At 48.3% G+C, this 27,188-nt stretch overlaps 1 protein-coding gene across 1 annotated transcript; it reads right to left on the minus strand.

The window, feature by feature from the left end:
- Window positions 1-1,081: 1,081 nt before the first annotated feature.
- Window positions 1,082-27,056, minus strand: CD68 (CD68 molecule). The gene is made up of 6 exons (XM_067469673.1): window positions 26,881-27,056; window positions 20,472-21,325; window positions 19,063-19,182; window positions 9,657-9,729; window positions 7,760-7,927; window positions 1,082-1,557 (listed from the first exon to the last, which is right to left on the minus strand). Exons 1-6 carry the CDS (start codon window positions 26,945-26,947, stop codon window positions 1,418-1,420), a joined length of 1,422 nt encoding a protein of 473 aa, XP_067325774.1. The 5' UTR covers window positions 26,948-27,056; the 3' UTR covers window positions 1,082-1,417.
- Window positions 27,057-27,188: the final 132 nt, after the last annotated feature.

The following is a 27,188-nucleotide window of genomic DNA, read 5'->3' on the forward strand; positions in this document are numbered from 1 at the left end:
TACCTGTCCGAACGTATCTCCTGCTATGAACCACTGCGAAGCTTAAGATCACCAGGAGAGGCCCTGCTCTCGATCCCACCACTCTCGCAAATGCAGTTGGTGGGGACGAGAGACCCCACCAACCTTTCGGTCAGCATGTTCAGCAGCTCAGCAGTTTATCCTGCTGAGCCACTGGGAGCCTGTTGGAACATGGCCATACAGCCCAGAAAGCTCACAGAAACCCAGTGATTCTGGCCATGGAAGCTTTCGACAACACAATTATGGCTCTATTTTGTTAAAAAATGGGTACAAAATTCAGAAATTGGTAACTAATCTCCTTTGAAAAAGGAAAAACATTCTGATCCCGATAGAACATTTATTATTGGATTCTGGTTACCACCAATTCAGGGCCATTGGACTTTGTTTCCCACTGAATGGTGGGGCTAATATGATGTCTTATATTGTCAAGATCTGTTCAGAGGGAAGATTGAGGGAGTTGTTGTGTTTTGTGTTTATGTTTGGGCCGACACACAGGAGAGGAATAAACACACAGTTGCTCCAAAGCATCCCAAATAATCTTATTTATTTATTTTGAGCACTGCATTGCCCAAGATCAGTGATTTGGAGGGGATTACAGGCCAAAAGGATTCACAGAATGGGACAAAGAGAAAGATGAAGGAGAATCATTGTTTCTTCTGTTTATGTATGTCATAGTCTAGGCCAGACATGGGCCAACTTAGGCCCTCCCTCCAGGTATTTGGACTTCGACTCCCACAATTCCTAACCTCAGGTCCTTTCCTTTCTCCAGTCTTCCATCATACAACGGGCAATGAACTAAGTCCTTAGCAGCAGACTCAAAACAGATTCCGGAGTGAAAACAGCAGTATCAGGGTCATTGTTACCAGTGAAAGCTGACTACTCCTGCCTCTGATTTATAGCCCTGAATTCCCCATGCAGGAGTTGCTAGGGTGTCTCTCAATTAGCTCAGTGTTTTTAGCAGCTATTCTGGCTGAACACTTGGGCGGTTGAGGAGAGAAAGGAAGGAGCATGAGGTTAGGAATTGTGGGAGTCGAAGTTCAAAATATCTAGAGGGGGGGCCTAAGTTGGCCCATGCCTGATCTATGTGTTTGGGGCTACAATTTCATACTCAAATCTCCCCAATTTGAGTCTCTGTCCCAAGATAGTAATGGATAGAGCTTTCCAAAGAATGGCAAAACCCCATCGTCATGACTTCACATCTATCTTCTTCAGATGCAGGGGAATGTTACATACATACATACATATATGTGTGTGTGTTGCCTTTGGTTGCCCCCAGTTCTGCCATGGGTTTGAAGTGTCAGTCTGAGCAGAAGGAGGATGGGAAGAAAGGAAGAAGAAGGACTGAGGCAGGGGACACTTCTTGCCTCCTGAAGTCGTCTTTTGCAGGAACGTAGGGATCTCAGAGGGTCTGGTACCCGGGGCGCTTCCGGTAGCGCCCAAACAGGAAGGCCACCACCACGATCAGGATGAGGAGACCCAGGACGACCCCCACCACAATGGGCAGGGCGCTGGAACGACGCTGTTCGGGGCAGACCTCCGCTGGAAGGAGAGGAAGGAGAAAGGAGCGGATGAGGAGAAGGACAGGAAGGATGGATTGAATCAGGAGAGACAGAGAAGGTACCCCACATTCCGACCGGATTCTGAATGGTGGCCAGGGGAATGGCAAGGCCTGTCAAGACCTTTCTTTGCCATCAGACCTTTGGAGAGGATGAGGGGTACTCTACTGATGCCAAGTGTCCTGAATTGCCCTTCAAAAAAAGCCTTAATACAATGTTGAAAGTAAAAGAAAAATGCTTTACTTCAGCAAACACAAAGGATAAGCAAATGCAATTGTAAAAGGCAAAAGAAATCAAGGAAGTCTTAATCCAGACACAAATTAAAGTCTCTTACAAGGTCCCAAAAGAAACACCAGTCTTCCATCAGACAGTGGGCAATGAACTAAGTCCTTAGCAGCAGACACAAAACAGATTCCGTTGGAGTGAAAACAACAGCATCAGGGTCGTTGTTACCAGCGAAAGCTGACCACTTCTGCCTCTGATTTATAGCCCTGAATTGCTAGGGTGTCTCCCAATTAGCTCAGTGTTTTTAGCAGCTATTCTGGCTGAACGCCGTCTGTGCTCTGTCTCTTTTAGTCTCTCTGAAAATGTGAGCAGGTTCAAACCCTCATTGTCTGGTTCCTCTTCTCTCTCCAATTCCTGAGTACTTCCTTACTCCCCTTCCTCTTCCAAAGGTGAGGAATCCCCAACACCAAGTCAGTGTTTCTCAACCTGGGGGTCGGGACCCCTTGGTGGGTTGCGAGGGGGTTTCAGAGGGTTCGCCAAAGACCATCAGAAAACACATATTTCTGATGGTCTTAGGAACCCCTTTGGCAGAGAAGGCTGAAGATCTCTGCCTGTCCTTCTCTTCCTTTTTGAAAACAGACAACAAATCCACCCACCAAAAGCCCTTCTCTGCTGGGATTGGCTGGCCTCTCAGCCAAGGGGAGGGCTGTTCCTGAGACTCCAAGCGGGGAGGGGAGAGCAGGAATGCTCGGTGCATGGCAGCGTGGTGCAAATGTGCGGGAGAGGGGGAGTGTGCAAGGCCAGAGGGAGGTCACACCAGCGAGTCCCTTCAAGGCATGGGAGTTCTATGTGGAAAATGTGGCCCGATTTTCTCTGTGGGGTTCAAAGTGCTTTTTGGTTATAGGTGAACTATAAATCCCGACAACTACAGCTTCCAAATGTCAAAGTCTATTTCCCCCAAATTCCACCAGTCTTCACATTTGGCCATATTGGGTATGGGTGCCAAGTTTGGTTCAGATCCATCATTATGTGAGTCCACAGTGCTCTCTGGGTGTAGGTCAACTACAACTCCAAAATTAAAGGTCAATGCCCACTAAACCGTTCCAGTATTTTCCGTTGGTCTTGGGAGTATGTGTACCAAGTTTGGTTCAATTCCATTGTTGGTGGAGTTCAAAATGCTCTTTGATTGTAAGCTAACTATAAATCCCAGCAACTACAACTCCCAAAATGACAGAATCAATTGCCACCCCAACCCCACCAATATTTAAATGTGGGTCTATCAGGTATTTGTGTCGAATTTGGTCCAGTGAATGAAAATACATCCTGCATATCAGATATTTACATGACAATTCATAACAGGAGCAAAATTGCAATTATGAAGTAGTAACGAAAATATTGTTATGGTTGGGGGGTCAACACCAAATGAGGAATTGTATTAAGGGGTTGCGGCATTAGGAAGGTTGAGAAACACTGGGCTAGGTAGACTAAAAGATATTTAATTGGAAAAGGAATTTTTTTATTTGTGTGTGCATTATTATTGTACCTTAACTGTATTTTAAATTGTGTTTTACTTTTTTTGTATTTGCCATGTTTTCAAATGTATTGGGTTGTGTCATTGTGTTATTGTAAGCTGCCTTGAGCCCTCCATGGGGAGAAAAACAGGGTGGAAATAAAGAGCATAATAACACAATGCAACATGCTTTTTGTTCCCGGGTTATGAATGCCATTTCCTAATTGGTTCTATGAGGAAAACATGGGGAAAGTTTACTCAACTGTAAAAACTTTGTCGTTGCCAGACATCCTGCTATATTTAGCACATTTTGCTCTAGTTTTTCAATGAATCATAGAATCCTAGAGCTGGAAGAGACCTCAAGGGATTACGTGACCCTTTGTTGAAGATTATAAACAGCTCCCTTGAGCAAGGAGTTTTTCCAGAGGGTTTAAAAGAGGTGGTGGTCTCTCCCTCCCCTGCTGAAGAAACCAGACTGATTGTTCGGTCCCCTCCAGTTATTATTATTATTATTATTATTATTATTATTAAACTTTATTTGTACCCCGCTAGCATCTCCCGAAGGACTCGATGCGGCTTACAAAGGCCAAGGCCTCAACATAACAACAAACAATAACAATGCAAGCAAATTAAAAACATAAGCAATAACACAACAAAACATTACACTATTACACAATAAAATCAGGGCCGGGCCAATGATGGGTACAGGTTAAAAGTGCTGGGTGTGTGAGGTGGTATGTTGGAGTTCTGGGCAAGCGCAATGTGCAGAGAGTATTAAACTCTAATAAAGTGCTTCTGGGACGTAGTGCTGGAGGTTATCCTATTCCGAAGGCACATCGGAATAACCAAGTCTTCAAGTTTTTCCTAAAGACTGCCAACGTTGGTGCTAGTCTATTGTCTTTGGGGAGGGTGTTCCAAAGTCGGGGGGCAACCACAGAGAAGGCCCTGTCCCTCGTCCCCACCAAACGCGCCCGCGACGCAGGTGGGATCGCGAGCAGGACCTCTCCGGATGAACGACGTGAGCGCGTGGGTTCGTAGATGGAGATGCGGTCACGCAGGTAGGCAGGTCCCAAACCATTTAGGGCTTTGTAGGTAAGCACCTGCACCTTGAATTGGGCTCGGTAGGTAAATGGCAGCCAATGGAGCTCCTTAAACAGGAGGGTGGACCTCTCTCTGTAAGGAGCGCCAGTTAACATCCTGGCCACCGCCCGTTGAACTAGTTGGAATTTTCGAGCTGTTTTCAAGTGCAGCCCCACGTAGAACGCATTACAGTAATCCAATCGAGAGGTGACCAAAGCATGGACCACCCCGGTCAAATCAGTTGCCGCCCAGTTTCGAACCTCTTGTTCCTGGGCAAGGTGATTGAGAGGGCAGCAGCGGAGCAGTTGCAGCAATTCCTAGACGACACAGCCGGACGAGATCCCTTCCAGTCTGGCTTCCGTGCGGGGCACGGGATAGAGACTGTGCTGGTCTCCATTACGGATCACCTTCGATGCCAGCTTGACCAGGGCGGGTCGGCGCTGCTTGTGTTATTGGATCTCACAGCAGCATTTGACACAGTCAACCACCATCTTTTGACCCCCCGCCTTGCTGCTGTTGGAGTGAGTCAGGGGGAGAGCTTTAAACTGGCTGTCCTCCTTTCTTCACAACCGTGGACAGCGAGTGGAGAGGGGAGGCCTGGTCTCTGAGATGTCCCCTCTATCTTGTGGGGTTCCTCAGGGGGGCAGTCTCTCCCTTCTGTTGCTGAACATTTATATGCGACCACTTGCTCAGCTGGCTCGAGGTTTTGGGCTGGAGTGTGACCAGTACGCCGATGACACTCAGCTTGTGCTGAAGATGGAAGGCCGACCAGACTCTGTACCCGACTGTTTCCATCAGTGCCTCAAGGCCGTGACTGGATGGCTGCGTGCCAGCAAGTTGAGAGTGAATCCAGCAAAGACGGAGATCCTATGGCTGGGTGGACCGGGCAGTGGGGACATCCAGCTGCCTACCCTGGATGGCGAGGCACTACGCCCGTCATCATTGGTCAAGAGTCTGGGAGTCCTTTTGGACCCTCTCCTGATGATGGAGGCCCAGGTCTCTGTCGTGAGCAGAACCACCTTCTTTCTTTCACTTGCGGCAGGCTAGACGGCTGGCCCCCTCCCTGTCCAGGGACAACCTGGCTACGGTGATCCAGACCACGGTCATCTCAAGACTAGACTACTGTAACGCCCTCTACATTGGCCTTGTAAAATCGTTATTCAGTTGGATCGTCAGGTCGTTCCATGGTTTCATATAATTATGCTGGGTTAGCAAAGGCCTGCTCAAAAAGCCAGGTTTTAACCTTTCTTTGAAATTCAGGAGGAAGGGGGGGCCGATGTATATATCCCTGGGAAGGGCGTTCCATAGTCAAGGGGCCACCACTGAGAAGGTCTTGCCTCTTGTCCCTGCCAAACACATCTGTGAAGAGGGTGGGACCGAGAGCAGGGCCTCCCCAGAAGATCTTAGTATCCTAGATGGTTCATAACGACTGTAACGCCCTCTACATTGGTCTTCCTCTGTCAGTGATCCAGAAGCTCAAGTTGGTACAAAATGCAGCTGCTCGGCTTCTTGCAGGAATTCCGATGAGATGCCACATCACCCTAATCTTACTGCAGCTGCATTGGTTACCAATTGAGCACTGGATCACTTTCAAAGTGATGGTACTCACCTTCAAGGCCTTGCATGGTGTGGGGCCGATGTACCTGAGGGACTGCCTCATCTCCTACCAACCCCAGAGATCCCTCCGTTCTGAGTACCAAGATCTATTGGAAATTCCCAGTGTCAAGACCTTGCGCCTAACAGCAACCAGACGCAGAGCCTTCACAGCAGTGGCACCATCACTCTGGAATACTCTGCCACCTGAAGTCCGTGCCTTGCGGGACTTATCAGCTTTCCGCAGGGCATGTAAGACATACCTGTTTCGACAGGGCTTTGAGCTTTGATATTGCTGTTTTTAAATTGTTTTAAATTGTGTTAGATTTTAGCCTGTTCTTGTAAACCGTTCCGAGCCCCAGGGGAGTGGCCGCATAGAAGTTTGGATAATAAATAAATAAGTAAATAAATAAATAAAGGGCCATCCAGTCCAACCCCATTCTGCCAAGAAGCAGGAATATTTCACTCAAAGTCTCGACCCACTTGGGGCCGAGACTCACAGTTTAAGAAGCAATGTACAGTAGTTTGGACCATTCCCCTATCTGTACTCAATCTAACGTAACCCCTTTCCTGATGTGATAGACCAGAAGCCGCAATTCTTCTTGCAAAACATTATTTTTGCATCAAAGTAATGCATCAACCTTCACTGCTCTCACAACCCACTTTGTGGCTGCTGGAGGACTTGAGTGAAGCCACCGCAGGGGTTCGTTTGGGAGCAAGGAGTAGACCAGCTGAATCGGCAGGTGTAGCGAATTTGTTGATCTATGTTAAATTTTTGGTGTATATCTCTATGTTGCAATGTGGCAGAATTGGCAGAAATAGGGTAGCAACAGTAGAGGCAAGATTAATTTGCATACGTGCAGCTGATTGGTTGTATGCAGATGAGTGTAGGCCAGAATGGCAGTTGGAGGGAAGAGAGCTGAACATTCCAAAGGGGCGGAGTTAAGTTTAAAAATAGGCAGTTAAAGAGTCAGAAAGATGAGTTAGGGATTCCTGTTTGGGAAGGACAGTTAGGAACTTCTGTGAGAGAAAAGCAGTTAGGAAAATGGAGCTTAAGTTTTAAGGAAAATAAAGAAGTGCCAGTGTGGTTTAAGGCGGAATATAGTTCTGTCAAGAGTGTATGAAAAAGTAACATATTTATTGATGTGAATCAGTTGGATAGGAAAAGTTGACTAAGTGGATGATATTGAATGTAAGACTCCAGACTGTAACAAAACACACAAATGTAACCATAAGCGTTGGAGCCACAAGCTAAAAATAAACTTTGTTACTTAGTTTACTACAAGTGTCTCAAACCTGTAATATAAAAGTCTGAAGGTAAAAGCTCACAAGGAATGTGAGCCAATATATAAGGGGAAAATACATCAATACAAGGCAGTAAAAAGATTTAAAAGAAAATATCCCCCCCCCCCACATCGTCACACATTAAAAGACTCCTGAAATAAACTTTGTTACTTAGTTTACTACAAGAGTGTCTCAAGCCTGTAATATAAAAGCCTGAAGGTAAAAGCTCACAAGGAAGCCTCAGCCAATATAAAAGGGGAAAATACATCAATACAAGGCAGTAAAAAGATTTAAAAGAAAATATCCCCCCCCCCCCCCCACATCGTCACACATTAAAAGACTCCTGAAAAAGGACTGAAATAGTGAAAGGTCGTCGCAGCAGGTAACACAAAACAGAGGCACTTGAACAGGACAGCGGGTGGGGGTGAGGATGAGAAATGGGATGTTAAATGGATGCAACTGCATCGAAAAGCAAAACCGTCTTTGGTCTCACCTTCCCCAAACTCTCCCTTCGGCAGCCCAAAGGCCTGGATGCGTTGTCTCAGGACGTTCAGCTGGAAGCCCTCCTTGAGGACAAGGCTCCGGTTCCGGCACTGATAGGAGTGGCCCAGGTGGGCCTGGAACTCGTGCAGGGAGGCGTTGTCTGCCCCAAAAGAAGACTCTGGAAAGGAAGGAAGGACGGACAAAGCAGGTAAGTGATCACCCACCCTGCCTTCTGGCCCTTGCTTTGAATGGCAGAGGAGGACCAGGCACACAAGAGTTTCCCCATGCGGACACCTTGGAAGGTGGAATAAAAAGAAAGTAAGAAAATAGATAAACTTGGGGTGGGAGGGGGAAATGCAACCAATGCAACTCTCCGTCCAAGGGGAAAGGCCATCTCCCACACCTTTGCCCCCAAATGTAGAGTCGGTTACCTACCCACAAGGAAGCCCCATTAAGTGCTGGCTTTAGCCTTTAAAGCCCTAAACCAGTTTCTCAACCTGGGGGGGTCACGAAGGGGTGTCATAGGGGTCACCAAAGACCATCAGAAAACACAATATTTTCTGTTCGTCATGGGAGTTCTGTGTGGGAAGCTTGGCCCAATTCTATCATTGGTGGGGTTCAGAACACTCCTTGATTGTAGGTGAACTATAAATCCCAGCAACTACAACTCCCAAATATCAAGGTCTGTTTTCTCCAAACTCCCCCAGTGTTCATATTTGGGCATATTGCGTATCCGTGCCAAGTTTGGTCCAGAACCATCATTGTTTGAGCCCACAGTGCTCTCTGGGCGTAGGTGAACTACAACTCCCAAATTCAAGGGCAGTGCCCACCAAACCCTTCCAGTATTTTCTGTTGGTCATGGGAGTTCTATGTACCAAGATTGGTTCAATTCCATCGTTGGTGGAGTTCAGAATGCTCTTTGATTGTAGATGAACTATAAATCCCAGCAATTACAACTCCCAAATGACAAAATCAACCCCCCCCCCCCCCAACTCCACCGGTATTCAAATTTGGACATATGGGGTATTTGTGCCAAATTTGCTCCAGTGAATGAAAGCACATCCTGCAGATCATTATATACATGGCAATTCATAATGTTAGGGTTATGGTTGGGGGTCAACACAACATGAGGAACTGTATTAAGGGGTCGCGGCATTAGGAAGTTGAGAACCACTGCCCTAAATGGTTCCGGCCCAGCTTACCTGTCCAAATGTATCTCTCCCTATGAACCATCTAGGAGCTTAAGATCGGCTGGGGAGGCCCTGCTCTCGGTCCCGCCTCCTTCGCAGATGTGATTGACAGGAACAAGAGACAGGACCTTCTCAGCGGTGGCCCCCTGGCTATGGAACACCCTCCCTAGGGATATCAGGTCAGCCCTCTCCCTCCTAACATTTTGAACAAGAGTTAAAACCTGGCTTTTTAAGCAAGCATTTGCAAATGCAGTGTAACAGACTATTTTAGTTCCACTGAACGATTGGACGATCCGACGGGAATATGATTTTAGTAATGAGACGCTGAGGACTAGTGTTTTTTGTTGTTTTTATTGTTTCTACTGTTTTTATATGGCCTATATTATATGTTAAAGTTCTTAAATTGTATTTTATGTTGTTGAGGGCATTGATTGCCAACTGTAAACCACCTTGATAGTGTACTATGCTAATAATATAAAATATTGTGTGTGTGTGCGCGTGTGTGTGCGTGTGCGTGTGTGTGTGTGTATATATACATATATATATATATCTTGTAAGCTGCTTTAAGTCCCCTTCGGGGTCAGAAGGGTGGCATATAAATATTGTAAATAAATAATATATAAATAAACAATTGAGTCACCTTCGGGCTGAGAAAGGTGGTATATAAATATGGTAAACAACAACAACAACAACAACAACAACAATAATTAACCTCACCTGCTGCCTGGGGAAACTGGTACGTCAGCTTGGCCTGCACCCGGCTCAGGTAGAAGGTATTTTGAGTTTCGTTCTGTAAGGGGAAAATGTGGATTATTGCTTTTTTTTCCTTAGGTGCTATTTTAGCTTAATAGGAAGGGGTGTAAAGGATACAGCAGGCATGGGCCAACTTTGGCCCTCCAGGTGTTTTGGATTCCAATTCCCACCATTCCTAACAGCCTCAGGCCCTTTCCTTTTCCACCTCAACTGCTTAAGCACGCAGTTGCAAAACTACAACTTCCAGGATCCTGTAGGCTTGAGCTATGGTGGCTAAACTGATGTGCTGACGTTTGTGTGCTGGAAAAAGCAAAGACCGCTAGCATTGAAGCGATGGTCCTCCGCTATCAGCTTTGCTGGTCTGGCCACGTTCTCCGGATGCCCGACCACCGCCTCCCAAAGCAGTTGCTCTGCTCCGAACTCAAGAACAGAAAACGGAACGTTGGTGGACAGGAAAAGAGATTGAAAGATGGGCTCAAAGCCAACCTTAAAAACTGTGACATAGACACTGAGAACTGGGAAGCCCTGGCCCTTGAGTGCTCCAGCTGGAAGTCAGCTGTGACCAGCAGTGCTGCAGAATTTGAAGAGGCACGAATGAAGGGCGAAAGAGAGAAACATGCCAAGTGGAAGGCGTGTCAAGCCAACCCCGACTGAGACTGCCTTCCACCTGGAAGCCAATGCCCTCACTGCGGGAGAAGATGCGGGTCAAGAATAGGGCTCCACAGTCACCTACAGACCCACAAGAATACTGATCCTGGAAGACTATCCTACTCAGCCAACGAGGGATTGCCTAAGTAAACTGATGTGTCCTCCCACAGGGGCAGTTCTGTAGCCAACTCGTCTTTTACTCTAGGCCAGGCCTGGGCCAACTTTGGCTCTCTCTCCAGGTGTTTTGGACTCCAACTCCCACCATTCCTAACAGCCTCAGGCTCTTTTCCCAGAAATTAATATAGGGGAGGATACTGTTGCTGCCACTCTCCATCCCAGCACTCTATTTCTATAGAGGCCAACGACAAGCATATTATGAACCACCCCTTGAGTACTATAACTCCCAGGATTCCTTTGCATTAAGCCATGACAGTTCAAGTTCTGCCAAACTGCATTTGTTTTACAGTGCAGATACACCTTTTTCATATAGAGATAGGGAAACTGCAAATCAAATAAGACATAGGGTTGTAGGTTTTTCTGGGCTATATGGCCATGTTCTAGAGGCATTTTCTCCTGACGTTTCGCCTGCATCTATGGCAAGCATCCTCAGAGGTAGCGAGGTCTGTTGGAAGTAGGAAAATGGGTTTATATATCTGTGGAATGACCAGGGTGGGACAAAGGACTCTTGTCTGCTGGAGCTAGGTGTGAATGTTTCAACTGACCACCTATACAGATGCCTATAAGACAGATACAGATGCATCTACACCAAGCCTTCCAGGTGTTTTGGACTTCAACTCCCACCATTCCTAACAGCCTCAGGCCCCTTCCCCGGAAATTAATATAGGAGAGGATGCTGTTGCTGCCACTCTCCATCCCAGCACTCTATTTCTATAGAGGCCAACTACAAGCATATTATGAACCACCTCTTGAGTACAATAATTTCCTGTCGTAGTCCCTGTGAATCGCACATATGATATCTCTGCGCTTGCGCAATAGCTTTCGGAACCTTCTAGAAATAAGAAAAAACACTTGACTCCCGGTTGGCCCCACCCACCTCGCCCCGAGTATAAGTAGCCCGTGGGAGGGGCCAGCCGTCAGTTCTCTTTTCCGCTTCGGATAGCTTGGGAACCCTTTGCTTGTTATCTCTACCTTGACTCCTTCTATCGGACTGATTATCTCCTTAACGGACTTTACTTGTTTGGCTTGACGAAGGTATTGGTTAGTGTTTTGGACTGCTTTGTTATCGGCTTGACTCGGACTGTTTGACTATTCTGACTTCTCCAGCCCTTGACCCGGTCCGTTCTTCGACGATCCATCATGTCTACTACCTCCTTCAAGAGGTGTTCCAATCCCTCTTGCCCCAATACCTTCCCGGACACTGACGGCCACTCCCTATGCCTGGCCTGTCTGGGCGAGGGTCATCTGGCCCAATCCTGTGCTGTCTGCTTGGCTTTCACTGCCCAAACGAGGAAGAATAGAGAAGTGCGCCTTAAGGCCGCTTTATATGAAAAAGCCCTTCTTCCTCCACCACCCCCCGGACATGCTGGGCCCTCTCCCGGCCCCAACTTACCTTTCTCCCTTCGGGACGATCCTCGGGCCAAGAAGAAGGCCAAGAAGCCTAAGGAGAAGGGCAGCCAAGATGGCGGCCACCCTGTCCTGCCGAAAAAAGCGGTTGCAAAAAGAGCGGGAACCGCGGCCAAGGCCTCCGCCCCCCCCCCCCCCGCCTCTCGCTGAGAGGGCTCTGGGCGGCCTTGTGCGACCTCTGCCGGCTGCAGACGCTACGGCAACCTCTCCTGTTGCGGCGCCTTCCGCGTCGCAGGCGAGGGAACTCCTCGCACCGCATTCTCCGATGCCCGTGCTTCTGCCTCCCGATTCCGCCTTCCCTCCAGCTCTAGGAGGAACTCCTCTGATGCCTACGTCCCTCTCTCCAGGGCCGAATGCGGTCTCGATCCCGGCTGGGATCCAGAGCTCGAGAAACTCAGCCGCGAGCCCTGAACAGATGGAGGCTCCGCCCCCTCAAGAGGCCGGCAGGGACACTCCGCCCATCCATGCTGCTGCTGAAGCCCTGCCCACTCAGGGTCCTAGCGTCCCGGCGCTGGCTGGGTCGAGCGCCGCAATGGGATCGATGCCGGTACGGAGCCTTGCGGTACCGGAAGGGAGCCATGGACCCGCGATGCTGCCTCCGCCTGCGAATCCTCCCTCCCCCGAGGCGAGGTCGTGCAGATCAGGCCGATCCATGCGCCACTCCAGCAGGCGCAGGCGGCGCTCCCGATCGCCTTCTCGGAGGAGTGGAAGATCGCGTCACCACCGACACCGCTCCCACACTAGGAGCAGAGCGCGCTCCTCGTCCTCTTCCTCCTCCTCCTCCTCCTCCTCCTCCTCCTCCTCCTCCCCTCCGCGCAGGAGGCGTCGGCGCAGCTCGAGACTCTCGCGCTCCTCATCCCGCCGCAGAGGAATCTACACGCCAGCCCACGCGCCACCACCGGGGTGCTGGCAGCTGGGCCCGACGGGACAGCTTATCTACGTGCCTGTGCCCTCACATCTGGCGATGCCTCCTCCAGCAGCACCCCAGCACCTGTCGGCGGCGCTGATGGCAGGGATGGTTCCCGCGACGCCTGCCAGGCCAGTGGCCTCTGTATCCGTTATGGACCCCGCTCCCCCAAGTGGAGCCTTAGACACCAACCCAAACCACACATCCACTGTGGCTCCTCGTCGGGCAGAGCTGGGGATATCGGATGGGCCCAGCCCTGCTGGCGCATTGCCCATAATGGACCAACCTGTTGTTCCTTTGGCTGCACCTCCGCACGCACTGCAGGCTGCGACTACTCCACTGATGGCACCCAGTACGGACCTCGCTGACCCAGTGACCCACGACGACGTAGAACCACCAGACTCTGACTCGGACGCTGAGCCGCATGAGGCTCCTCAGCCGCTGGGGGGTGAGGACAATGTTTTGCCCGCAGACTTTAATAAATTCGCTGCTTTAGTGGAACGAATGATTAAGGCCTTAGAGATCCCCGCTCCGAAACCCCCGGAGCACGTGGAGGACCCAATGTTCCCTTCGGAGGAACAGAATGTAGTCGTGTCCTCCACCCTTCCACATCTCCCATACCTACTAAAGCTGGCCAAAATAATTGATATGCCCCCCTCGTCGGTACCGGCGGTACCTAGACGCCTAGACTCTATGTATAAAATAGATATGGCCACCGCTAAGTGGGTTTTAGCGCCTCCCAAAGCCAACACGGTGGTGGCCGAGGTGTCGAAATCGAAGCGCTCCAAGACTTCCCAGACTGCCCCCCCTGACAGAGAGGGTAGGAAGCTGGACACGCTAGGGAGGAAGGCCTATCTTTCTGCGGGCCTCTTCACGCGTATGGCCCACTACGCAACCTATATGTCAGGGTACCAGACCCTCCTCTGGAATCGGCTGCTACCCTACATAGAGGTCTTACCACCCGAAGACCAGCGTTTCACTAGGGCACTGCAAACCGAAGCTCTGGCCCTCGCGAAGCTCCAGAAGGACTTCGCAAAACACATGGCGGAGGCCTCCGGTAATTTGTTCGCCACCGCCACCTCCATCAGGCGGCACGCCTGGTTACGGGCCGCAAACCTTTCGGAGGAAGGGAAGGCCCTCGCTGAGGACCTTCCCTTCCACGAGGAGGGGTTGTTCAATCCCAACACCGATGACCGGCTTAAGCAAAAGCAAGATGTAAGGCAGTCCGCATCCAAATTCGGCTACACATGGCAGCCATACACTCAACAGAAAGGGAGGTGGCAACCAGGCACCCCCTCCTACCGGAGGCCTTTTGGTAACTCCTATTCTACACCCTTTAGGAGCAGATTCGGGGGCCAGTCTAGGTTCCAAGGGGGGAGGAGAACCCCCTACTCGCAGAAACCAAGGGCACAACCTTTCCAGGGAAAGTCCAAGGCTCCTGGTGCCTCAAAGAAGCGTCTTTGACGCCCCCCTGCCCAACTCTGAAGTGGTTACAACCTCAGTTGCATGCCCCTCCATGGTCTCACTACCCAAGTTACCCTTCCCTCTCTGTTTGGAAGTTGAAGTTCAGGGGATTCCTTCAGGGCCGTTGCCCTTTTTCACTGACCGTCTCTTTGGGTTCTACTCTGAGTGGGAGAAGATTACCTCAGATCGTTGGGTGTTGGCTATTGTTTCAGGAGGTTACTCTATAGAGTTCGTTGATACTCCCAGGGTTGGTTTGTTCAGAGACACCCAGTTTTCTATGGAACTCATGCAGGAGATTAAAATGTTACTAGACAAGGGGGCCATTTCCATGGTTGATCCTGCTTCCGCTCCCTTCTGTTTTTACTCTCGTTATTTTTTGGTGACTAAGAAAGGCGGTGGGCTGCGTCCCATTTTGGACTTGCGAGAGCTCAATAAACATATCAAACCGAAAAGGTTTCGAATGGTGACTCTTGCTTCCATTACCCCGCTTCTTCCTAAACGCGCCTGGTTCGCTACCGTCGACCTCAAGGACGCGTATTTCCACATATCCATCGCCCCACACCACCGAAGGTTCCTATCCTTTAGGATTAACGGTCAGTCCTACTGTTTTAATGTCCTCCCGTTTGGCCTTTCTACGGCCCCGAGGGTCTTCACCAAGTGTATGGCCGTGGTGATGGCCCACCTTAGGACCAGGGGAGTCACGGTCTACCCCTACATTGACGACTGGCTGATCGTGGCAGACACTTACCGTAAGCTCCAGACACATGTCTCCATGGTCTTGTCTCTCCTCCAGTCCCTAGGTCTCGTCCTCAACCGGGAGAAGTCCGTCCTGGTGCCGACGCAGCAGATCCGGTTCATCGGAGTGCTCCTGGACTCGGTCCGCGAGAAGGCCTACCTCCCAGAGGACCGCTTCGTCACCATCGCAGGCCTGGTGGAACAGATTCGGGTCGAGCCCAACGTGACAGCCAGACAGCTTCAAGTGCTTCTAGGACACATGGCGTCGACTACATCGGCCATCCCGTATGCCAGGCTTCGCATGCGCCCGCTACAGTCCTGGTTCCTGTCCGCCTTCAATCCTTTGCTGGACAGCCCGTCGACCAAACTATCGGTCCCACCCTGGGTTCGTTCGTCACTCCAGTGCTGGTTGGACCCTGCATGGGCTTGCTCGGGCCTGTCCTTCCACATCCCCTCTGCTACGAGAGCCGTCACCACAGATTCCTCCCTGACAGGGTGGGGGGCACATTCTCAGGGTTTGGTAGCTCACGGCATGTGGACAGGCCAAGAAAACGAGCTCCACATAAACGTACTAGAGCTCATGGCAGTCGACAGAGCTCTAAAATCCTTCGAGAGGGTGGTCACGGGTCAGGTAGTACAGATACTTACCGACAATACGACGGTAATGTACTACCTGAACAAGCAGGGCGGCACTCACTCCCCGAACCTACTGACATTGTCCATTCAGATTTGGGAGTGGTGTATAGACAGGGGGATTCATCTCTTAGCGACGCACGTGCCCGGGGAGCAGAACGTGCTGGCGGATTCCCTCAGCCGCAATCCGCTGGCACACCACGAGTGGTCCCTGAACAGAGAGGAGGTCCACAGACTCTTCCGAGCGTGGGGGACTCCGGATGTCGACCTCTTCGCGTCGAAGTTCAACGCCAAGTGCCCTCTCTTTTGTGCGAGGGCTCACCCCTCCACAGAGGAGGGTTGCCTGGGGGACGCCTTCCTCCACACTTGGACAGGGTGGACAACGTATGCCTTTCCCCCCTTTCCCATGCTGCTCCGCACTGTAGCAAAGATACAGAGGGACGTAACCTGCTGCATTTTAGTAACACCCTGGTGGCCGAGGCAGCCATGGTTCTCCCCCCTCCGCCATCTGGCGCGGGGAATATTTGTTCGGCTCCCCCACAGACCCGACCTGCTGACATGCCAACAGGACCAAGTACTGTACCCAGAGGTACACAAACTGAAACTCACGGCATGGCGAATCCTTCCCATCACATAAGTACTTTCTCCGACCTCCCCGACTCAGTGCTTAGAATTATTGAGGCGGCCCATAGGCCCTCTACTAAACGTTCCTATCTGTACAAATGGTCCAGGTTTACATCCTTTTCTAGGTCTCGCGGCTTGAACCCTAGCTCAGCACCGGTCTCTGTTATACTTGACTTCTTGGCTTCCCTTATGGACGCAGGCCTCTCACATCCCTCTATTAAATGTTATCTAGCCGCCATTTCCTGGTTCCGTAGGAAATCAGGTATGCCTTCCTGCTTTGCAGATCCGTTAGTAAAAACGTTCCTGAGAGGGATTTTGAACATCAGACCCCCCATCACCCCCGTAGTTCCCTCGTGGAGCCTGGACCTAGTGCTTAAGGTACTGATGAGACCTCCGTTTGAACCGATGGCGACAGTCAATTTGTCTTACCTTTCGTGGAAGACTGCATTTTTAGTAGCGGTCACATCGGCTCGCCGGGCTAGCGAGCTCTGTGCCCTCAGAGCAGACCCACCTTATCTGAAATTCCATTCTGACAAGGTTGTTCTGAGGACTGATATAGCCTTTCTTCCTAAAGTTTCTACGTCCTTTCATCTGTCACAGGACTTGATTTTACCCTCCTTCTTTCAGAACCCTACTTCCTCCCTGGAACAGAATCTACATCTTTTGGATGTCCGCAGGGCTTTGGCCTTCTATGTAGATAGGACTGCCCATATCAGGAAGACTCCTAGACTTTTCATTAAATATCGCCCTGATGTTCTGGGAGACCCGGTTTCTTCTCAACGACTGTCTTCATGGATCGTTTCCACGATCCAACTGGCCTACCGCATATCGCGCACACATCTGCCTCTTCCGGTGAGAGGCCACTCGACGAGGTCTGTCTCGACATCAACGGCTCACTGGAGGGGCGTCCCGCTGGATGTAGTCTGCCGGGCGGCCTTATGGTCGTCCCCCCTCTCCTTCGTTACCCACTACAAGATGGACGTTGTATCCAGAAGGGACGCACAGTTCGGCAGAGCTGTCTTATTCTCCGCGGTGGCATGACGCCCACCATCCAAGGTGAAGAGCTCGCTAATCTATCATATGTGCGATTCACAGGGACTACGACAGGAAACTATAGGTTGCTCACCTGTAACCATGGTTTCCTGAGTAGTCACCTGTGAATTCGCACATCCCCACCCGTCCTCCCCTCGAGTGTCATGCCCGCGTTCTGACTGCTTTGGGGCGGAAAAGAACTGACGGCTGGCCCCTCCCACGGGCTACTTATACTCGGGGCGAGGTGGGTGGGGCCAACCGGGAGTCAAGTGTTTTTTCTTATTTCTAGAAGGTTCCGAAAGCTATTGCGCAAGCGCAGAGATATCATATGTGCGAATTCACAGGTGACTACTCAGGAAACCATGGTTACAGGTGAGCAACCTATAGCTCCCAGGATTCCATCGCATTAAGCCACGACAGTTCAAGTTGTGCCAAACTGCAATTGTTTTACAGTGCAGATGCACCTTTTTCATGTAGTGGTACTTCACATCCTCTTGGGACAGAAAGGGGCACCTAAAGGTCATCAAGTCTAAACATGAGACGTCTCAGGGAATTCACCACTCGAGCATCCTGTCTAATCTCTGTTTTATCTAAAAACCCCAACAAAGGAGTCCTTCCGACTACCTGGTGTTTACCTAACGTGCACCCATATCAGGCACTGGCAAACTTGGGCCCTCCCTCCAGGTGTTTTGGACTCCAACTCCCACCATTCCTAACCCTTCCCTGGAAATTAATATAGGGGAGGATACTGGTGCTGCCACTCTCCATCCCAGCATTCTATTTCTATAGAGGCCAACGACAAGCATATTATGAACCACCCCTTGAGTACTATAACTCCCAGGATTCCTTTGCATTAAGCCATGACAGTTCAAGTTGTGCCAAACTGCATTTGTTTCACAGTGCCTCTGGTGTTGCTGCAAGGAGGTCCTCCATTGTGCATGTGGCAGGGCTCAGGTTGCATTGCAGCAGGTGGTCAGTGGTTTGCTCCTCTTCGCACTCGCATGTCGTGGACTCCACTGTGTGGCCCCATTTCTGAAGGTTGGCTCTGCATCTCATGGTGCCGGAGCGCAGTCTGTTCAGCGCCTTCCAAGTCGCCCAGTCTTCTGTGTGCCCAGGAGGGAGTCTCCCATTTGGTATCAGGTTCTGGGTTTGAGCCTGCCACTTTTGGACTCTCGCTTGCTGAGGTGTTCCAGCGAGTGTCTCTGTAGATCTAAGAAAACTATTTCTTGATTTAAGTTGTTGACGCGCTGGCTGATACCCAAACAAGGGATAATAATAATAATAATAATAATAATAATAATAGTAGTAGTAGTAGTAGTAATAGCAGCTGAGAAACTGGGACAGCAGAGGATGAATCAGGACTCTCTGTGCCAAATCTGGAAGCGATGGCACTCGGACGAGATGGGAAGCGTGTTTGGCCGAGCCAGACTTTCCAGCCGCTTGGCTCCTGAGTCAGAGAGTGACTCAGGACTTCGATTCCCGGGTCAACAGGTTCCTGCGGAGTTTCGTCCGGCGTCATCGCATTCCCGTCTCCAGCCACACCCAGCCACACTTTGGACACCACGGATCTGCATTGCTGAGTGAATGCAGCTTGGACTGACTCCTGGGAGTTGCAGTTTGGAGAGGCATCAGCACTTTTGGGCACTTGCAAAACTGCAATTGCTGCAATTACGTAGCATGGGAGCTCAAGTGGGGTCAAGATGCACCCCGATTCACTGAACATCTCAGCACTCCCCTTATTACCTTGGAGAAAAAGAAGGAAACGAAGCCCTCTGGGAAACTCAGTGTGAGGGTCGTGGTCTTGTTGAGGCACGTTCCGTTGACGTGGGTCCGGTTGGGCTGCAAGGAGAACTCCCCCCAGGCCTGGAAAGAAGGGGAGAAATGTAAAAAGAGAGGGATACAAAGCATTGTCTAATCCAAAAATGGGCAAACTTGGGCCCTCCAGGTGTTTTGGACTCCAACTCCCACAATTCCTAACAGCCGGTAGGCTGTTAGGAATTGTGGGAGTTGGAGTCCAAAACACCAGGAGGGCCCAAGTTTGCCCATACCTGATCTAACCCTAACTATAACCAGAATCCCACCATCTTTTGATTCTTTGCCCACGTGGCTCTCCAGAGTGTCTGGACTGACTCCCATAATCCCCCCAAAGGCACTGCTATGTGGAGGGGTTTCGGCTCCCCAAATCCCCCCAGCTAGCTCTCAAGAAAGGTTGCACTTCAAACTCTATAGTAAACTTGAAGGTTTGCCCGTGACATTAAGTCCAGTCGTGTCCAACTTTGGGTGGTGGTGCTTGTCCTTAGACACCTCCTAGCTCATGTGGCCGGCATGACTACATAAAGCGCCCCTACCTCCCCACCGGAGCGGTACCTATTGATCAACTCACATTTGCATGTTTTCGAACTGCTAGGTTGGCAGAAGCTGGGGCTAACAACAGGGGCTCACCCTGCTTCCCAGATTCGAACCTGTGACCTTTCTGTTAACAAGTTGAGCAGTTTGGCGGTTTAACCCACTGCTTGGCTCCCATAATCTACTACTACTACTACTACTACTACTTGTTGTTGTTGCTGAATCTGCCTTGTGTTTTGTTTAAGAGAGGAACATGGGATATAAGAACTACTATTACTAGTTGTTGTTGTTGTTGTTGTTGTTGTTGAATCTGACTTGTGTCTTGTTTAAGAGAGGACAATGGGATATAAGAACTACTACTACTACTACTAGTTGTTGTTGAATCTGCCTTGTGTCTTGTTTAAGAGAGGAAAATGAGATATAAGAACTACTACTGCTTGTTGTTGTTAAATCTGACTTGTGTCTTGTTTAAGAGAGGAAAATGGGATAAAAGGAGTACTACTACTTGTTGTTGTTGTTGTTGTTGAATCTGACTTGTGTCCTGTTTAAGAGAGGAAAATGGGATATAGGAACTACTACTACTTGTTGTTGTTGTTGTATCTGCCTTGTGTCTTGCTTAAGCGAGGAAATAGGATATAAGAACTACTACTACTACAACTACTACTAGTAGTAGTAGTAGTCTTCTCAGTCACCCCTCCAGAGGGATTGGATTCTAATTCCCGAGATCTCCCAGCTCTTGTATTCCCATCTTTTCGTATCCTGCAGCCACATGGGATCGGACCCTCGTCCCCCAAGTCCCCCCTTACCTGCTCTTTCCCCTTCTTGGTGTAGCGGACCCTGAGTTGCAGCCCCATCTGGGCCCGGAGGCAGACCTCTGAAGCGTTCTCCACGCGGTAGTCTCCCACTAGCACAAAGGGCATTACAGTGGGTGGCACTGGGGGTGGAGGGCTGGTGTGGTGGGCCGGCGTGGTGAGCACAGCCGTGGTGTGATGGGTGGGTGAGTTACCCGTGGTGGGCAGCGGGTGGCCCGTGGTGTGGTTGTGGAAATGAGCCGTGGTATGGTTATGGGGATGGGCCGTGGTGTGGTTGTGGAAATGAGCCGTGGTATGGTTATGGGGATGGGCCGTGGTGTTGTGATGGGGTGGGTGAGTCGTGGTAAAGTTGTGATGGTGAGCCGTGGTAAGGTTATGGTGGCGAGTCGTGGTGTGATGGGGCGAAGGGGTGGGACGAGGCCGGTGGGACGTGGTACCATTGTGGTGCCTGGTCGTGGTATGGTGTGTCGAAGTGGTGGGATGGGGATGGGGATCCGTGGTGGTGTGGCGTTTGTGGTGAGTGGTGGTGGTATGCCTTCGGTGGTGGTGTGGAGTGGTGTGTTTCTGAGGGCGGGCCGTGGAGTGGCTGTGGAGCGTGGTATGGTGCGAGGCGTTGACAGTAGTGTGGTGGGTTGGGGTAGGGGGTGCCGGCGTGGGGGGCCTAGTGGTGGTGGTGTGATTGGTCATGTTGTGATGCGTCGTCGGCGTGGTGGGCATTGTGGTTGTGGAGGTCGTCTCGGTGAAGGAGGGCAGGAGCGTGGCTGCCTTCTTTCTGTGGGGGCAGCCGGGGCCCTCTGAGTCCACGTTGTCCGAACACAGGGACCCATTTCCGGTGGCAGATGCACAACCTGGACAGAGGTGGACAAAGAAAAGGGCATTATAGAACCCAAGGGTTGGAAGGGAGGGACCCCAAAGGACATCAGATCCAACGTCATTAGACAGCCACACAGACAGAAGATGGAGAAAGAGAGAGAGAGAGAGATGGAATTGCCACCAAATTTGGCCACCAAACACCTACTAACCCAAGGAGTGACCATCAATCACAAAAAATTATTTTGTCATTTGGGAGTTGTAGTTGCTGGGATTTATAGTTCATCTACAATCAAAGAGCATTCTGAACTCCACCAATGATGGAACTGAACCAAATGTGGCACACAGGACTCCCATGTCCAACATGGGCATTGATCTTGGGTTTGGGAGTTGTAGTTCACCTACATCCAGAGAGCACTGTAGACTCAAACAATGATGGATCTGGACCAAACTTGGCATGAATATTCAATATGAACACTGGTGGAGTTTGGGGGAAATAGACTTTGATATTTGGGAGTTGTAGTTGCTGAGATTTATAGTTCACCTGCAATCAAAGAGTATTCTGAGCTCCACCAATGATGGAATTGAATCAAATGTGGCACACAGGACTCTCATGTCCAACATGGGCATTGATGGGAATTGACCTTGGGTTTGGGAGTTGTAGTTCACCTACATCCAGAGAGCACTGTAGACTCAAACAATGATGGATCTGGACCAAACTTGGCACGAATACTCAGTATGCCCAAATATGAACACTGGTGGGGTTTGGGGGAAATAGTTGCTGGGATTTATAGTTCACCTACAATCGCAGAGCCTTCTGAACCCCACCAATGACATAATTGGGGCAAACTTCCCATGGAGAAACCCCATGACCAACAGAAAATACTTAAGGCCATGCAGTCCAACTTCACCAGGGCAAGAAAACGTAAACAAAGCCCTCCCAACAAAGAGCCATCCAGCCAAAGATATAGATAGATATATATGATTCACACACACATACATACAGGGATATAATATCATAGATTTGAAAGGAGCCCCTAAAGAAGGATGGATGGATAGATGGATAGAGACATAGATAAGGAGATGGATGGATGGATGGATGGATGGATGGATGGATGGATAGATAGATAGATAGATAGATAGATAGATAGATAGATAGATAGATAGAGACATAGATAAGCAGATGGATGGATAGATTGATAGAGACATAGATTGGCAGGTGGATGGATAGATGGATGGATAGAGCCATAGATAAGCAGATGGATGGATGGATGGATGGATGGATGGATGGATGGATGGATGGATGAATGGATGGATAGATAGATAGATAGATAGATAGATAGATAGATAGATAGAGACATAGAGACATAGAGACATAGAGACATAGAGACATAGATAAGCAGATGGATGGATAGATGGATAGAGACATAGATTAGCAGGTGGATGGATGGAAGAATGGAAGAATGGATGGATGGATGGATGGATAGATAGATAGATAGATAGATAGATAGATAGATAGATAGATACATAGATACATAGATACATAGATACATAGATACATAGATACATAGATAAGCAGATGGATGGAAGGATGGATGGATGGATGGATGGATGGATGGATGGATAGATAGATAGATAGATAGATAGATAGATAGATAGATAGATAGATAGAGACATAGATAAGCAGATGGATGGAAGGAAGGAAGGAAGGAAGGATGGATGGATGGATAGATAGATAGGTAGATAGATAGATAGATAGATAGATAGATAGATAGATAGATAGAGACATAGATAAGCAGATGGATGGATGGATGGAGACATACATAAGCAGATGAAGGGATGGTCCAGATCCATCATTGTTTGAGTCCACAGAGCACTCTGGATGTAGGTGAACTACAGCTCCCAAACTCAAGGTCAATGCCCACCAAACCTTGTAAGTACTTTCTGTTGGTCGTGGGAGTACTGTGTGCCAAGTTTATTTCAATTCCATTGTTGGTGGGGGTCAGAATGCTCTTTGATTGTAGGATAACTACAAATCCCAGCAACTACAATGCTCAAATGACAACATCAATCCCCCCAACGCAACCCCCCCCCCCCCTATATTCAAACTTTGGGCATATTGGGTATTTTGTGCCAGTGAATGAAAATCCATCCTGCAGATCAGATATTTGCATTACAATTCATAACAGGAGCAAAATTCCGGTTCTGAAGTAGCAATCAAATTAAATTTATGGTTGGGGGTCACCACAACATGATCGTTCCCAATCAATCAGTCAATCAGTGGATCGGTTTCCGTCAATACATCTCAGAGTTGGGCAATTTGGAGCATGAGACCAGTCTGAGAGCGACTTCTGCTTTGGAAGAAGAGGTTTCTTTTCCCGACTGTTGAGCAATTCCGCTCCGAAAGGCCCATTCCTTGGGGTGGAAAATTTGCAACCGAAAAAAGGGGAAGTGGGGTTGGTGGGATGGAAAAAGCAGCTTTGCAGGGCACGGCAGAAGGTCAAAGTAACGCCATATTTGGAAGCTGGAACTCTGGACATGCCCAGAGGCATGCTTTATATTTAATTCTGTGATAATGTTTGCATGTTTGCATATTTTAGATTGTATGCTAATGCTTTTATATTAGGCTGCTTCAGGAAAGATAAAGCAGGGTAATAATAATAATAATAATAATAATAATAATAATAATATCTTAATAATAATATCTCAATAATAATAATAATAATAGTAGTAGTAAATATAATAATAATAGTAAATATAATAATAATAATTTAATCTTAATAATAATAATAATATCTCAATAATAATAATATCTCAATAATAATAATAATAATAATAATAATAGTAAATGTAATCTTAATAATAATTATTATTATTATAATTGTAATTTTCCTTTTTTGCCAAATTCCAAGCCTAATTCCCATCATCCACAGCTGCATATTTATGATTGTATGCTAATGCTTTTATGTTAGGCTGCTTCGGGAGAAATATAGCAGAGTATATAATAATAATAATAATAATAATAATAATAATAATAATTTAATCTTAATAATAATAATAATAATATCTCAATAATAATAATAGTAAATATAATAATAATAATTTAATCTTAATAATAATAATAATAATAATTTAATCTTAATAATAATAATAATAATAATAATTTAATCTTAATAATAATAATAATAATAATAATAATAATAATAATAATAATTGTAATTTTCCTTTGTTGCCAAATTCCAAGCCCAATTCCCATCATCCACAGGTTCTGGCTGTTCCTTCTCATTGGAGAAACCTTTCCATTTCCTATAGCAGGGTATAAATATAATAATAATAATAATAATAATATCTCAATAATAATAATAATTGTAAATATAATAATAATAATAATAATGTAATCTTAATAATAATAATAATTGTAAATATAATAATAATAATGTAATCTTAATAATAATAATAATAATAATAATAATAATTGTAGTTTTCCTTTGTTGCCATCCACAGCTTCTAGCTGTTCCTTCTCATTGGAGAAACCTTTCCACTTCCAATCTAAGTTCTTATCATTTATGGGTGCTGACTTTTCCTACAAATCCCATCGTCCACATTTTCCACCCATTCCACCCCATTGGACCTAATTGCATTGGACCCACACTTTGCTGATGCAAATCCCCTTGCTGGATTGATAATATGTATGTCTCCAATTCCCACTGCCTACATTCCCAAACTCCGATTCCCATCATCCACATTTCCTGCTCGTTCCACTCCATTGGACCTAAATGCATTGCACCCACATTTTGCTGATGCAAATCCTCTTGCTGGATGTAATACGTATCTCCCCAATTCCCATCACCCACATTCCCAAACTCTGATTCCCATCATCCACATTTACTGCCTGTTCTACCCCATTGGACCTAAATGCATTGGACCCATGTTTTGCTGATGCAAATCCCCTTGCTGGATGTAATAGTATCTCCCCAATTCCTATCACCCACATTCCCAAACTCCAATTCCCATCATCCACATGTTCTGCTCGTTCCACTGCATTGGACCTAAATGCATTGGACCCATGCTTTGCTGATTCAAACCCCCTTGCTGGGTTGATAATATGTATGTCTCCAATACCCATCACTCACATTCCCAAACTCTGATTCCCATCATCCACATGTTCTGCCCGTTCCACCCCATTGGACCTAAATGCATTGGACCCACATTTTGCTGATGCAAATCCCCTTGCTGGATGTAATATGTATCTCCCCAATTCCCATCACCCACATTCCCAAACTCCAATTCCCATCATCCACATTTACTACCCGTTCCAGCCCATTGGACTTAAATGCATTGGACCCATCTTTTGCTGATGCAACCCCCCTTGCTGGATTTAATACGTAGGTCCCCAATTCCCATCACTCACATTCCCAAACTCCGATTCCCATCATCCACATTTACTGCCCGTTCCACCCCATTGGACCTAAATGCATTGGACCCATGTTTTGCTGATGCAAATTGCTGGATTTATTACATAGGTCCCCAATTCCCATTGCCTACATTCTCAAACTCCGATTCCCATCATCTATATCTACTGCCTGTTCTACCCCATTGGACCTAAATGCATTAGACCCACACTTTTCTGATTCAAATCCCCTTTGCTGATGCAAATCCCCTTGCTGGATTTAATACGTAGGTCCCCAATTCCCATCACCCACATTCCCCAAACTCCGATTCCCATCATCCACGTTTCCTGCCCGTTCCACCCCATTGGACTTAAATGCATTGGACCCATGTTTTGCTGATGCAAATTGCTGGATTTATTACATAGGTCCCCAATTCCCATTGCCTACATTCCTAAACTCCAATTCCCATCATCCACATTTTCCGCCCATTCCACCCAATTGGACCTAAATGCATTAGACCCGCACTTTGCTGATACAAATCCCTTTGCTGGATTTAATACATATCTCCCCAATTCCCATCATGCACATTCCCAAACTCCGATTCCCATCATCCACACTTACTGCCTGTTCTACCCCATTGGACCTAAAATGCCTTAAACCCTGATGCAAATCCCTTTGCTGGATTTAATACGTATGTCCCCAATTCCCATCACCCACATTCCCAAACTCTGATTCCCATCATCCACATTTTCTGCCCGTTCCTTCCCACTGGACATAAAATGCATTGCACCCATATTTTGCTGATGCAAATCTCCCTGCCGGATTGATAATATGTATGTCTCCAATTCCCATTGCCTACATTCCCAAACTCCGATTCCCATCATCCACATTTTCTGCTTTTTCTACCCCATTGGACCTAAAATGCATTAAACCCTGATGCAAATTCCTTTGCTGGATTTAATACATATCTTCCCAATTCCCATCATCCACATTCCCAAACTCTGATTCCCATCATCCACAGTTTCTGGTTCTTCCTATCTATTGGATCATAAAGCAACCTGTCCACTTTGTGCCTTGGGGAGTATGGCGAAGGGAGCAGGGGGAGAGGAACAAAATCCAATCCCACTCCAATTCCCATAATCCCCATTCCCTTCTTCTTCCCCCAATCGAACCAGGTGCCGTGGAGGGGCGGAGGGACCCACCTGCGGCCAGCAAGACCCACCCAGCCAGGCAGAGAAGGGCCCAGGGTGCCTTTTGGGGGGCCTCCATCGTGACTTTCCTTCTGCGTCTCCTCGGGACTGAAGAGGCCCCTTCCCGTCTCCGTGGAGCAGAAGAAGCAGAAAAGGAAGGAAGCGAAGCGCGGCCGCAAAAGGGGTGAGTCAGCCCTATGGGTGGCCAGCCCCACGTGCGATCGAGGGCCACGAGACCCACATCACGGGGCGTTTGGGGAATTGCAGAAGAGGGGTCATCCAGACTGACCCTCCTTCTGACATCTCAACCAGGCATGGGC

The sequence above is a fragment of the Anolis sagrei genome, chromosome 6, assembly GCF_037176765.1.
Source record: "Anolis sagrei isolate rAnoSag1 chromosome 6, rAnoSag1.mat, whole genome shotgun sequence".
Lineage (NCBI taxonomy): Eukaryota > Metazoa > Chordata > Lepidosauria > Squamata > Dactyloidae > Anolis > Anolis sagrei.

Bases quoted from the DNA above. Each gene is read 5' to 3' on its own strand.
- CD68 (XM_067469673.1), bottom strand. From the start codon at position 26,947: ATGGAGGCCCCCCAAAAGGCACCCTGGGCCCTTCTCTGCCTGGCTGGG. The intron at 7,928-9,656 runs GTGAGGTTAATT...CTTCCTTTCCAG, and splicing joins CCAGTTTCCCCAGGCAGCAG to AGTCTTCTTTTGGGGCAGAC. The intron at 1,558-7,759 runs GTGAGACCAAAG...CTCTCCTTCCAG, and splicing joins GAAGGGAGAGTTTGGGGAAG to CGGAGGTCTGCCCCGAACAG.